Source organism: Sminthopsis crassicaudata, chromosome 6 (assembly GCF_048593235.1).
Source record: "Sminthopsis crassicaudata isolate SCR6 chromosome 6, ASM4859323v1, whole genome shotgun sequence".
Classification (NCBI taxonomy): Eukaryota; Metazoa; Chordata; class Mammalia; order Dasyuromorphia; family Dasyuridae; genus Sminthopsis; species Sminthopsis crassicaudata.
This window is the reverse complement of record NC_133622.1, coordinates 222,074,861-222,088,042: the sequence shown is the minus strand read 5'-3', so window position 1 is coordinate 222,088,042 and position 13,182 is coordinate 222,074,861. Positions and strand designations below refer to the sequence as shown.

General features: G+C 40.9%; 1 protein-coding gene across 2 annotated transcripts in view; it reads right to left on the bottom strand.

Moving 5' to 3' along the window:
- The window catches only part of QSER1 (glutamine and serine rich 1), a 75,546-nt gene extending 62,879 nt beyond the window's left edge, over positions 1-12,667 (bottom strand). Inside the window, exon 1 of one of the 2 annotated variants that reach the window (XM_074276745.1) lies at positions 12,250-12,667. In XM_074276745.1, coding sequence (XP_074132846.1) covers positions 12,250-12,551 — 302 coding nt within the window. In that variant the 5' untranslated portion in view covers positions 12,552-12,667. Of the gene's footprint in view, positions 1-6,997; positions 11,210-12,249 lie in introns of those variants that run through there. The other variant, XM_074276746.1, reaches the window with a different exon arrangement.
- Positions 12,668-13,182: the final 515 nt, after the last annotated feature.

The window sequence follows — 13,182 nt, the reverse complement described above, 5'->3', positions numbered from 1 at the left end:
GGTGAGCTGGTTCAGTTCATTACTGCTCTATTGGAATTGAAGAGGGCCTCGTCCATCAGAATTGATCATCATATAGTATTGTTGAAGGATATAATGATCTCCTGGTCCTACTCAATTTACTCAGCATCAATTCAGGCCTTTCTGAAATCCTCCTGCTGGTCATTTCTTACAGAACAATAATATTCCATAATATTCATATACCACTATTTATTCAGCGATTCTCCAACTGATGGGCATCCGCTTAGTTTCCAGTTTCAGGCCACTACAAAGAGTGCTGCCACAAACATTTTTGCACATGTGAGTCCCTTTCCCTTCTTTAAAATCTCTTTGGGATATAAGCCCAGTACTAACACTGCTGGATCAAAGGGTATGCACAGTTTGATAACTTTTTGAGCATAGTTTCAAATCACTCTCCAGAATGGCTGGATGTATTCACAACTCCACCAACAATGTATCTATAGGTGTCCCAGTTTTCCCATATCCCCTCCAACATTCCGCATTACCTTTCCCTGTCATTCTAGCCAATCTGACAGGTGTGTAGTGGTATCTCAGAGTTGTCTTAATTTGCATTTCTCTGATTAATAATGACTTGGAGCATCTTTTCATATGGCTAGAAATAGTTTCAATTTCTTTGTCTGAGAATTGTCTGTTCATATCCTTTGACCATTTATCAATTGGAGAATGGTCACTGAATAATTCAAAAGGGATACTGACAAACTAAAATCTATAAAGAAGAGAGTGACCAAAACATTAATATATATACACACACTTTCTTATATGAAGAGAAGGGGGAAAAAAGGAACATTTTAATCTGCAAAACAAAAAACATTTTAATCTGCAAAACAAAAGATGTAAAAGGATGTGCTACTTGAAATAACCTGAAAGAAAATAAAATCTAAATAGAACTTTTATATATTACTCCAGAAAGCAAAATTAAGACTAATACCCAATGGTTATAGGAAGACACACGGTGAGTCAGAAAAAGGAAAGAAAACTCTTTAACAGATGAGAGCTATTAAAAATTAAATAGGCTGTTTTCTTTGGCAATAGATTCTTTGTGTTGTCACGGATATCATAGAGAGTATTATGTAAACTGATTAGGAAGTTAGGATAAATGACCTTTATGATCTCTTTTGATTCTAACATTATATGATTTTGATAAGTGAGCGGGTTAGATCCTAATATTTTCTGACAAACTGACCATACCACACTCATATCGGAAAGCACACTTACTTTTCTGCCAACACATAAGAGTATTACTGTTATCCTAGAAGCAAGGAAGAAGCAGCATAAACCTCTGTGGCAAGGCTTAAGATTATAGAAATGAGCTGGCATGTGTGAAAGCAATAGCTCATCAGTAAAGCAATAGTCTAATTAAAAAGATTATATGAAAACTTGTAAGGATGCTGTTCCCGCAAAACAAGAGAAGGGCCATATTGAGATAGCTTCATAATGGGTGATGGCTCTCTCGCTGGTTGGCTGTGTGTGTGACCTCACAGGCCCTTTATAAGCCCACTGCAGGCAGCACCCGCTCTCTTTAACCTGGCTCCCTAGCCTGGGGTAGCTGAGCCAAGCTGATGGATATCCCAGAGAGATAAGGAGTTTGGTAGTGAACATGTGGGTCTTCAGACCAGGTGTTCACTAGGGAGTTAACAAGTCAGCGCATTAAGTCAGGGCATTATGTGAGTAGGTATAATAAAGGCTTTTAAGATTACACGTGGCTGTTCTTGAGCGCCCTACCGGTTATTAAACTATAGATTCAAGAAATCATGGCCAGAGATCTTTGAAGGCCTCAGAGGAGGCGAGCTGGGTAGAGTTGACACTGCAAAGGTCAGTGGTCAAAGGTACTCTGTTGGGCCTAGGACAGACTGGTATTTGTAACTGCCAGGAGGGCATGTTACAAAAATTGTTCAACAAAGGTATGTCAAATATCTAGCTTTTCAATCTTGATATGTCATTTCTAACAATAATAAACTAAGGCTCTTACAGTAATGCAGATGTAATTTTGTCTATGAACACTCAGGATTTTTTCATTTCACTTCAGAATAGAAAATAAAATGTGAAATATCACTGTATGTTTTGTAAACTGTCCCATATCTTGGGGCAGACATGCAATTTGACACTCCAAAAATAATGGAGGAGGAGGAGGAGGAGGAGGAGGAGAAGGATCAAGATGGTAACTTTTGTAATTTCACAGACTTTTTCTACAAATGCATATCAACACATTCCTCTGCAGTAATCTTCTAGAGTATAGAAAGGGTGTGACTCTCACGAGGAACTCGCAGCCAATGTGTCAGGTGACACTTCTACTAGTCTTTCTAGAGATGAGGTTGGCTCTTTATCCCCTATGTCACAGTTATTTCCCAGTTAGGGAGAGAACAATAATGCTGCTAATCCAAATGAGTGCTATAGAAATCTCATATTGAGAACTGTATTTCAAATCTTTCAAGAATTCTGAAATTCTTTCCATTGACTGTTTCTTTTCCCTAAAACATCCTTCAGAATCCTTTGCAAGCAGCACTACTTCCTTCTCTTCCTACTGTCTCCATCATGAGGGCATTTCCTAAAGTTCTTAATTTAGGATTTCAGGAAATATTAACTCGAATGGGAAAAGACAATCAATTATTTACTTCAATATAAGTTTCTTTAGTATCTTATTTTGTGCATCTAAAAATATTATTCTGAGAAGGGGCACATGGGATTCATCAGACTGCCAAAAGAATCCATGAGACAAAAAGGTTAAGAATCCTCATTCTAAAGTTTAGTCTTTGCAATCTTTTGGCTCTTTCCTCTTTACATTCCCTTTCTCCCAGCTCTCATCTATTCAACAATATCAGAGTTTGCAAAAACAAATGCCAAATCTACATATGTTTTGAATATCAGTTTCAAGTTCAGAAACACTAGTAAATATCCTTCCAGTTCAAATACAATAAATCAAGGCAAATTCTTCTGTCCAGTCTAATTAATTAATATTTTAAAAAATCCATTATCAGGCCGGATCTAAAAAACTCAGCAAGCAATACCTCTACTTTCCAATTTGGTATTTGCTTTCCATAGTAATTTAGATTTTTACAAAGAAATTGAACATAACACAAACTTAAAGCAGGAATTACTTTATCTTTGTCTATCCCAGGGCCTAATAAAGCAGGGATTTAATATTAGCTGAAATAGCCTAATTGAATATGTTTCTCTATGAGGATATTCTACTACAATACTCCCTTGTATCAATTTCAATAATAGTTGTCAGTCATAAAGCACTTATTAAATGCATACCATGTGCCAGGCACTGTGCTAAGTTCTGGGGACACAAAGAGAGGCAAGATAGTTCCTGTCTTTTAAAAGCTCACAAATCTAATGGAAAAGACAAAAAGCAAACTAATATTTCCAAACAAGTTACATTTAGGATAAACAGAAAATAATTAATAAGGGAAAGGAATCAGATGAAAAAATGAAAGCATTTCTGGTCATATGAAAAAAATGCTCTAAATCACTACTAATTACAGAAATACAAATTAAGACAACTCTGAAGTGTCACTTTACACCTCTTAGATTGGCTAAGATGACAGAAAAAGACAATGATAAATTTTGGAGAGAACACTAATACGTTGTTGGCAGAATTGTGAAAATGATACAATCATTAGGGAGAGCAATTTGAAACTATGCCCAAAGGGCTATAAAACCGTATACTCTGATCCTGTAGTCTCACTACTGCATATCCAAAAGAGAAAATTAAAAAGGAGAAGAGACCCACATGTGCAAGAATGTTTGTAGCAGCTCTTTTTGTTATGGCAAGGAACTAGAAATTGAGTGGATGCTCATCAGTTGGGGAATGGCTGAATAAATTATGGTATATGAAGGTAATGGTTGTTCTATAAGAAATGACGAACAGGCTGATTTCAGAAAAGTCTAGAAAGGGTGATGCTGAATGAAGTGAAGCAGAACACTGCACAAGATTAAGTGATGATCAACTCTGATGGATTTGGCTCTTCTCAAGAATTCAGGGATGCAAGACAATTCCAATAGACTTGGGATTGAAAATGCCAAACACATCCAGAGAAAGAACTATGGGGACTGACTATGGATTGAAGCATACTATTTTCACCTTGTTTGTTTTTTCTTCTTCTCATTTTCCCCCCCTTTGTCTGATTTTTCTTGCACAACATGTCAAATATGGAAATGTATTTAAAAGGATTGTATTTGTTTAAATATATGAGATTGCTTTCTGTTTTGAGGAGAAAATTTTAGAACACAAAGTTTTACAAAAATGTATGTTAAAAATTATTTTTACATGTAATTAAAAAAATAAAATACTATTTTTAAAAAGGGGAGGGGAAGGAATTAGAACTAAGAGGGCTTCCTGCAAAAAGCATATTTTTACTTAGCACTTAAAAAAAACCAGGGAAGCCAGTGGGCAAAAATGAGGAAAGCAGAACTCTAGGCATTGGGAATAGTCAAAGAACAGACCCAAGAGATGAAGTAATATTAGTAGGAAGAAGAAATAGCATACCCCCTTCCCACAAAGAAGAATAGATAAGAGGTCTGATGATTTTTTACAACTGCAAAACTTAAAATACTTAAAGACTATGTCAAAGTTAACTTGATTGCTATCTATAAATATACAATGAAAAAAATATTTTCTGCCCTAAATCTGCATCATCCTGTACCTTGGCATAGGTAAATTCCTAATACTAAAGATCAAGATGAGCAAATGAGTGATACATTTCAAATCTCAACCAGTAGGATTTTCAAGCAAAAGAAAAAAAAAAAGTCTTCATTATACAATTAAAATTTTAGTAATCTATGGCAAAAAATAGCCTGCACTTCAAGTGCCAACTTATCAATTGTTTCCTCTCTGCTATTCAAAAGAGAATAGAGGACAATACTATATTTAAAATCAACAGTTCTTAAGATCTATGACAGTGATGTGTTGCATACAGCTCAACAATTCTTAGTAAGCTGCTTTGACCACAAATAAATATCTCTTGTTAGCCAAGGTTCTGGAGTAGGTCTTCTGGAATTTAGCAAGATTGGTCCACAGATGAGAGAGTTCAGTGCTGGGCCAGTATTCAAAGATTCTCTAGATTGGTAAGGCTCACCTGAGCTTTCACTTGGTGTTATAAATTTCAAGAACCCAAAGTCACTTTAACACTCCAATAAAGCAGAGAAGAGTTTTCAGTGCTATGCCATATGCTGCTGCTTTTTAAAAATTAGCACATGATAGATGTCATACCCAGGATGTTTCCCAAGTCTGGCTGCCCCAAATATAGAGATTCAGATTAAGAAACACTGGCTGAAGGTTGATGTTCTTGTTACCAGATAATCTCATAACGGCAAGGCTACAATCAATCTTTGAATCCATGAAAACAACAATATGATATGAATTCATTTTAGAACTCACCTAAAATTCTTGTAAATTTGCTTAAATAAAGCAGCTGAAGTATAAATTCTGAGCAGATACCTCTCATAATATCTGAGCATGGGGAGAGGAGCCTTATACAAGTCAGTAAGAAACAAGAAATCAAAGATTATTGTCTGATTTAGTGATTTAAAGTTAGTACTTAACAGAATGTTTCTAATTATGCACCAGCACCTTGGCCCTTCTAAGACCTTGGCTCTAGAATTAAAGGACTTTCCCTCTGATGCTTTCTACCTATATGACCTCTATGCTGATTATTGCTGGGAAAAGTGATGAAATTGCCCTTTCTGGGTCCCAAATAAATTTATAAGACATAATCTCAACAGGTCCCAGAAAGTTACCTCAACAGAAAGGTAATCTCCTACTCACCCTGGAAGCTATTTGTTCCTCTACAAGCTTTTAATTGTATCTCTTCAGGGAAAGATCAACACTCACACTTCAGTGAAAAAACTCAAGTTCAAGCAGGGACTTCACTCTGTCTCTTATGAAGACCCCCTCTACATGCATTCTTGATCCCATCTCTTCCTATCTTTTCTCCTGCATATTGTCCTATTATCTCTGCCCTGGTTCTTTTCCTTATTACTTAGAAACACACATAAGAAACTCTCACTTGATTCTACCATTTCTGCTAGCTATCACCCTATATCTCTTAATCTTTGCAATTACACTTGAGAAAACTGTCTCCTACCTTCAATTCTCCTATTCCATTGACCTTTCCACTCAACTGAAATTGCTTCCTCCATAATACAAATGATATCTTATTTGCCAAATCAAACAGCCTTTTCTCTATTCTTAACGTTCTTAACCTCAGCAGCACTTAACACTGTTGAGCACCCTCTTGTTCTAGACCATCTGTTGTAGGTTTTCATGACACTGTTCTCTTCTAGTTCCCCTACCTGTTTGATCTATTCCATATCAGTGTTCTTTGCCACTTCTTCATACAGGTCACATTCATCAACCATAGCTATCCATGGCCCTTCTCTCTCCATTTTATAAGCTTTACCTCATGATGCTCTCAGCTCCCATGAGTTTAGTGATCACCTCTATGCAGATGATCCCCAGATCTTTATCTATATTCCTTGCCTTGTCTCTCCAGCTCACATCACAAATTGCCTTAAATAACTCAAACTCAACCTTTCTAAAACAAAACTCATTATTTTCCCTCCCCACCCAAATCTTCACCTCCTCCAAACTTCCCTATTGCTAAAGACATCATCATATACCCAGGGATATACCCACGTTTATCCCACATCTCTAAGACACTGTCATATCTACTTTCACCATCTTTCTCTAAAACGTTCACTCCAGACAACTGCAACAGCCTTCTGCTTGGTTTACCTGCCTGTTTTAACAGATTCTCTACTAGATTGTGGACTAAATGAGCATTTATTAAGCTCTTACTATGTGCCAAGCACCGTGCTAAGAACCAAGGGATACACAAAAACACAGAGTCCCTGCCCTGTAACAAGAAAGGCAACATGTAAACAACTATATAAAACAAGATCGATACAATATGATTGGAAGAACTGGAAAGGCATTCTGCTAAGCAAGCAGAAGATGAAATGAGAAAGTGAGTCAGACCTGAACTTCAGGAAGATCATCTTGGCAGGTGAGTGGAGGATGGCCTGGACTGGAACAAGATTTAAAGCAGGGAGATCAATTCAACAGTCCAGGCATGAGATAATGAAGCCCTGTCCCAGAGTGGTGGCTCTGTGAGGGAAAGATTTAGAAAAATAATATTAAGTTGAAGATGTATGAAGAAATTTGTACTGAGACTAAACATCAGGAAAGAGATTAGGTTTGGATAAAAAGAACTGAATGAAGAACTAGCAAACTAAGAAGCAGTCAGACAAGAGAACCAAGAGTTTAAAAAAAGAAAAAAACTCTAATCAAGAAGGTGATCAAAGTGTAAAACACTGGAGAGGGGTCAAAAAGAATAAGAATTAAGAAAAAGTCACTGGATTTGGTAATTAAGTGATCATTAGTAACTTTGAAGAGAAGAATTTCAGTTGACTGATGAGGATAGAAGCCAGATTGCAGAGTTGAGAAAAGAATAAGAAAAGGAAGTGGAGTAACAAGCACAGTTACTTGGCTTTCTTGACAAGTTTAGCCACCAGATAGAAAAATACATGATAACTCCAGAGATGGACCCAGCTAATGAGTGTTAAGGATGTCAAGGTGATTTTCCTAAAGCTTAAGTCTGGTCAGTTCTGGTAGCTTCCTGCATTTCCAGGATGTAGTTTGTCTTTTAAAGCCCTCCACAATCAAGTCCCTTCTTATTGTTTATTCTCCTGTAAATAGTTTCCTTGCTAGTGGTCTCAATGGACACTTCTCCAAAATGTCTTTCATGTCTACAATATCTCCCTATAGTTTCCTTTTCTCCTTTAGTGAGTTAATTTCCCCTAGTCCTCCTAGCTATCAGCATCTTCTCTTCTGAGAGTGCTTTCTACCTATTACTCTCTCTAAATTTTCTGTGTGCTTACATATTCAACATAAATGACAGGAACTATTTTCTCCAGGACTAAATACAGTGCCTGGTACACAGTTAAAAGTGCTTTTTTAAAAGTCAGTTGACAGACTGACTTTGAGCAAGCTACTTAAACCTCCCATGCTTTGGTTTCCTCACCCTTCAAAATCAAGCTGTTGGTATAGATGGCTTCTGGGATCTCTGGCTCTACATCCTATTATCTGAACCTGGAGCAGCTGTGTCATTATTCTTTATCATTGTGCCCAGGAAATGCCATGATTTTACCAACTTTTTCTTTTCCAGGAACCATCACCAACAATCTATAAGTTGAAGTTTTGTCATATTTTGGGGTCTGTGCTCTGTATTCAAACATAAAAATGAAAGTCTCTATCTGAAAAATTTATGCTCCATTGGAGGAAAACAACATTAACACACAAGTAAATACCAAGGGTGCCAAGGAGTAATACAGGGAAGGTGGTACTGGCCACTCAGGACCAGGTAGAAAAGGTGGCATGGGGACAAGAAACAGGAGATAGGTAGTTGTATAATGGGAACAAGTTGTCTAGTGTGGTCAAAATTTAGAGAAATTTTCACTAAGCCTAGAAAAATCAGCTTGGAGATAGAATATGAAGCAAACAGAAAAAATCTGTATTATATGACAGAGTATTAAGTCACTGATGTCTCTTGCACTGGGGAATGGCACTGTCAACCCTATACTTTAAGTATCAATTTGGCAGTAATATGGAAGATGGATTAAAAAGGAGGAGGACAGTCAGATATCTACAATCCAGGAGAGAGATAAAAAGTAGAGTGTAGTAGCATGGCAATTACAAGAGAAGAAAAGAGACAAAGAAATGTTGAAGAGGTAGGATCAACAAGATCTAGCAACTAATTAGTTTAAAGGAAGGTAAGAAAAAATAATTGAGGATGACTGCAAAGTTGTAAAAGTAGGTGACTGGAAGCATAGTAGTGTCTTCATCTGAAATAAAGGAATTAAGAAAAAAGGGGAGGCTTCTGAGGAAAATGTAACAAGTTCATCTTCATACATGTTGAGTTGAAAATATCTACAAGACATCCAATTGGAAAATGTCCAATATCCTGTTGAAGGGACTTGCTCAAAGCTGCCTTGGCATTAAGAAGAAGAATCAAGATGAAAACTCATGTCTTCTCAGTGCAAAAAATACAAAAGAGCAGTAACAACTAACATTTCTGCCTAAATTTGTATGGTCAGAAAAAACTAGTCAGTTGGGGATGCAGGGATTGCATCTCTGCAGTGAGCCTAGGGCTGAACTCATGTGCATAAAGATGATAATTGAACCCATGGGAGCTGATGAGGTCACTTAGAGAACCATAGAGGGGAGAAAAGAAGCCCTATGACAGGGTTTGGAAATGGAATCTAAATGATGAATGATGAGCCTGCAGAAGGGATATATACAGGTATGAGAACAATCAAGAGAGATCCATATGCAGGAGGAAAGGGGTGGTCAGTAAAGTTAAATGCAGCAGAAAAGTCAAGAAGGATGAAAAGGTCAGCTGAATTGGCAATTAAAGGATCATTGATAACTTTGAAGAGCAATTCCAGCTGAGTGATAAGCCTGAACATCAAATAGACAAGTGAAAGGATAGCCAAGATTAACCAAGAAAAGGAAAAAGATATAGCTAGAGGGGGTGGTAGGGTCAAGTAAGGTTTTTAAAGACCAAGGGAGACAAGGACATATTTATGGGTAGAAACATTCAAGTCAAAAGATAAGGAGAGATTGAAAATTAAAGAAAAAATAGCTTTGCAGGGGCAAGTCTATTACTTTTCTCTTCCAAAAAATTCCCCATTGAACTATCCTTCATAGAAAGGCTTGAAAGATACCCCCAAGAACTCCTTGTTGAACCTAAGATCTTGTGACTAGTAAAAGCCCCAGGACCTTACTTAGATCCTTCTCTTCCTACCAATTTAGGAAGACTCAATCCTCTTGGCTTCTCCCCTCTGTGCTGACAATTCTTATTGCCTCATTTCACCTATTGTCCCTAATTTAACAATATTAAACTCCTCTGCAAAAAATAACTCAGACCTGAGGTGAATTTCAGTCTCAAATTCTGAAGGCCTGTTATTGAGTCTAGAGTAAGATGTAGTCCCTGAATCTATAATGAAGACAATATAAAAAAATGTGTTTTCTGGAAACTTAAATCACAGCTTACAAACTTTCTGTGGGGGAAATTACAAACAACTAAATTAAACATTAGAATGCAACTTCTAAGTTAGGAACTACTCATATCCAGGTAAGAATGAAAAATCATACATCTGTCCTTTTCACAAGGCTTAGAGACTGGAATTATAAACTTCATGCAAGGGAGTTTTCCAATTTTTTAGCCATACTACCCATTTATGTTATTATCACAGTGGACTTTTTTTGTTTTGTTTTGTTTAAATAAATAAAAGCTCTTTAGCATCAAAAAGGATGGGGAGGAAGAACAATTGAGGGAAGCAGGAAACAAATGTAAATCTGCTTTGAAAGCAATCATTTCCATTCAACCACTCTCCAGTGGTGTACATTCAAATAAAAATACTTCATCTTTCATCACTTAAGTAAACTGAACCTGTCATTTCCTCATTTACACAAAATACATATATCAGGTAGAGAAATGAACAGAAATCCTGCATGCACCTAGTTCAACACCCACTTTGCCTCTAAACAATGTTACGGCACTAAACAAATCCCAACTATTTCAATATTCCACTTTATATGAGTGTAGGAAAGGCAGTGTTGTGAATTTACCTAACATTTCAATTCTAGTAACTATAATTATCTAGGCTAAACCTTAACTGGGTAGACATTAATATACAGCCAAGACTTATTTCTGAACTTTTGAGGTAGGGGTACAATCCATTTTCAAAAAGAGGCTGGCTTTTCCATTAGACCTTTAGTTTTCCCTTACTAAAATATGAGATATTTTTATGTTTGGTGCAGCTATTTTAGACAAAATTTAATTTTATGCTCTACTGTTTCCCAAACTGCCTAGAAATGTCACCTCTTAGAACTGTTCAATGACATAAGTTGTTATAGGCCAGATTGATAACAACCGTCAATCATTATCATCTGGCAGCTATTTTGTGACAAATGGGAAACAAGGCGATAGACAATCTAATTCCTTGTGCATAAGTATCCATATTACATCAGTACAACTGGTGCTACTTTGCACTCTCCACAGAAATCTTCACAAAGGGACTCAACAAATATACAGACCCTATGTCAAACAGGGCATAGGCTTTTAAAACTAAATAATAAGGAAGCACAGAAAGGCAAATCTTGCATGGGTATATATTGTTAGAAGATATAAATTTCATTTCTAAAATTTAGTTATAGTAAATCCAAAATATAACGTTATATAGGAGTCAGGGATATGACAACAACAAAAAAGATGTAATGAGGTACAATTAAGAAGAATGCACATCACTGTACAGATTGCCAGATCCTAATGTGAAACATTAACAAAACGGGGAGTGGGGGATAAAGGTGGGGGGAGGGGGAAGGCTACACTATTCACAGTATAATTTTAACTGTGTAGATTCAAAAGAAAAAGCAACAAAAATCAAAACAATTCTCTATTCACACACGAGGGGGGGAGCATTTATAAAAAAAACTATTTAAGCAAGGAATGCCTTCTAAAAACGGGTTTACAACCAGACCAACACAGGTTGTGTATAGTGTATACTTGTTCATTTAAAAAAAAAAAAAAAAACATTTGGTAAATGTCAAAAGTAGCATTCAGTTTCACGTTTCCCAGAACGAATCGGTTAAAATGAACAAGGACAGTAACAACAGCTAACATTTCAGCCTAAATTTGCATAGTCAGAAAAAAACTTGTAATACATAAAGGCATCACAAAATGTTTTCCTAATTACTGGTATTCGGTAAAAAGAAAACTCATTTGACTTGGTCAAATAAAGCGCACAAAGCCTCAGCCCGGGAGCGGCACTGCAGTCCCAGACGCCCGCCTCGGCGCAGCCCGGACGGTCCCGGGGGAGTCGCTACCCCAGCCCCCGCCTCCCTCTCAGCCGCCCCCCCTTCAGTCCCACGCCGGGTTCTTGACCACACCGGCCGGGGCGTGCTGAAGCCGGCCACGGTGGGCGCCGCGCTCCCCGGATTCGCTGCAGGGCCCCGGCCGGACGCGCCGGCTGTCGCGGCATTGTTCGGAAGGCAGCCCTCTCTCCCGGCCTCCCAGCCCTTCCCCCGTGGTCGCGGCCATGCAGCTCCGGGGACTCCCCGGCCCCCGCGCTGGGCGTTTAAAGGGCGGGCCCATCCGCTGCCCAGGCCCGGCATCGGCTGACAACAATGGGCCCCGGGCCGGGCCAGACGCCCGGCGATTCCCTTACCTGGCCTTGAGGCTGCTGCCGCTGCTGCTGCAGCTGCTGCTGCCGCTGCTGCTGCTGGGGCCGCGGCTCGGACTCGGGCCGCCCCCGCTCCCGCCGCTCCCGCCGCTCCCCGCCGCCCCCGTTGCCACCGCCGCCGCCGCCCCCCGCGGGTCCCCGAGGCTCGTAGGCCCAGGGCCGGGGGCCGGAGCGGGCGCGGGACCGGGGGGGCTGGACCGCGGCGGGAGGAGCGGGGGGCGGCGGGGAGCGGGCGGCCCGAGCTGTAGCGGCTCCGCGAAGCCCGGGCTCGGGTAGGTCCTGTCCATACCGGGGCCGCGGAGGGCGCGGGCGGGCGGCGGGGCGGCCCTCGGCCCGGACGGGGAGGAGAGGCGAGGCTAGGCGAGGCGGCGGCGGCCGGGGCAGCCCTCACATGCTCGCGGGCCCAGGGGCGCGGGCGGCGGCGCCGAGGCCCGGCCCGGCTCGCTCAGGGGCGCGGAGACGGCGGCGGCGGCGGAGGCGGCGGGAGCGGCAGCGGCGGCGGCCCGGACCCGCGGCGGCGGCGGCGGCGGCGGCAGCAGGAGGAGCAGGAGCCGCCGCTTCTCCCCATGTTGCTGGATTTCCCAGGATGCACCTCCCCCTCGCGCGCCCGCCCGCGCCCCCGCCCCCGTGCCCGCCTCTGCCCCGCCCGCCTCCTGGCCCACGCGCGCGCACACGCGCACGCCCCCTCACGCCGCCCCGCCCCTACGCTCGACCCCCTTCCAGCTTGGCGGGGCCGGGCTCTCCGGGCTCCACGGGGCTGAGGAAAGCTTCTTCCTAGCGGAACCACTACCGACCGCATTCCAGCCTCGTGGACCCGGACCGGGCCAGAGGAGGGGCGGGGAGCCCGAGGGGGCGCCGCAGAAACGCACATTTCACTGAACTAGCCCCCGCAGGGTGACGGGGGCTGGGGTGTGATCC